Source organism: Nicotiana sylvestris, chromosome 5 (genome assembly GCF_000393655.2).
Source record: "Nicotiana sylvestris chromosome 5, ASM39365v2, whole genome shotgun sequence".
Lineage (NCBI taxonomy): Eukaryota > Viridiplantae > Streptophyta > Magnoliopsida > Solanales > Solanaceae > Nicotiana > Nicotiana sylvestris.
The window spans coordinates 57,052,646-57,054,052 of record NC_091061.1 but is presented as its reverse complement, the minus strand read 5'-3'; the positions used below and the strand labels follow the sequence as shown (position 1 = coordinate 57,054,052).

The 1,407-nt window shown below is 39.5% G+C and overlaps 1 protein-coding gene across 1 annotated transcript; it reads left to right on the top strand.

Annotated features, from left to right (window-relative positions):
* Positions 1-575: 575 nt before the first annotated feature.
* LOC138868694 (uncharacterized) lies at positions 576-1,088 on the top strand. Its single transcript, XM_070146261.1, has one exon. The coding sequence runs from the start codon at positions 576-578 to the stop codon at positions 1,086-1,088; it is 513 nt and encodes a 170-aa protein (XP_070002362.1).
* The last annotated feature ends 319 nt before the right edge of the window (positions 1,089-1,407 follow it).

Below are 1,407 nucleotides of genomic sequence, written 5' to 3'. Positions count from 1 at the left end.
TTCTTCTACCAACTCCACTATGCATTACACAATCCAAAAATTCGTGTTGTGGCATATTAGCTTACCTTTTTACCATAAAAAATTAAATTCTTGGCAAACTTTTATGGGGCGTTACAGTTGATGCACATGACTCAGCTATCAAGGGCATTTAGGCACAATTAGGGCAGATATCTATGGCTCTTAATAATCATCCTTAAGGGACGTTAGCTGGGGACACATATGTCAATCCGAAAGAGTAGGGACCGAAGAAGTTGATGGTTCTGAGTATGAGAAATGGTAGAGGTCTAGATTTAGATCAAGAGATTACTTGAGAAAGCCGACAAACTAAAACACTTGTGCCGGTACCACTTGAGGCAGATGAATCAACTAATTTGATTGAGGTAACAGTACAACAGGCACAACATGATCAAAACAAGAAGAAAGAGTTTTCAAAGGAATTTGAGCAAGTGCATGAGAATATATCGGAAAGAGCACCTGAGCAAGAACTAATTCAAGTCATAGTTAAGAAGCGACCTCCAACATCCTTTCCATAGAGGTTGGCTAAATATTAGAAGGATGAGCAGTACAAGAAATTCATGGAGATGTTGGAGAAGATTCAGGTGAATATTCCTCTGATAAATACCATGCGAGAGATGCCAGGTTATGCAAAAACGATGACGGACTTGATATCTCGCAAGTTTGACTTTCAAGACCTGGCCATTGTGACATTAACTCAGACTTGTAGTGCAGTGGTGACAAGACCTGTTGCTGAAAGGTTACCCGACCCTGGAAGCTTCACAATTTTATACACCATATGTAGCTATGCATTCGCAAAAGCACTATGCGATATTGGGGAAAACATATACTTGGTGCCCTTGTCTATCTATAAAAAGATAGGCATTGGAAGAGTAAGGCCTACATACATGTTGTTACAGTTAGCTGACCAAACATTGAAAAGGACATCATGTATACTTTATGACGTTCTAGTGCAGGCTGGGAGATTTGTGATCCTTCCAGATTTTTTTATTATGGACTGCCAGGTTGGTGAAGAGATATGCATAATTTTGGGAAGACCATTCTTAGACAGAGGGAGAGCTTTGATTGATTGAGAAACTATGGAGTTAAAGATGAGATTGAACAATAAAAAATAGCATTCAATGTACAGAAGTCCATGCGGTGACCCAGTGAGTTTTCTAATTGCTCTTTGATTGAAGAAATAAATGTGATTATGAAGGAGGAAGATGAGGCACTTAATGGAAAAGACCCTTTAGCAGCATGCATCATAAACTTAGAAGAGGTAGATGCGGAGGACTTGGTAGAGTGGGTGGTATCTCTTGAAGGCCAAGAGTACTGGAAAAGAGAGCTCGAATTCGATAATTTACACTTAGAAGAAAGAAAGACTCCTCCAGCTAAGTCATTGATCGAAGA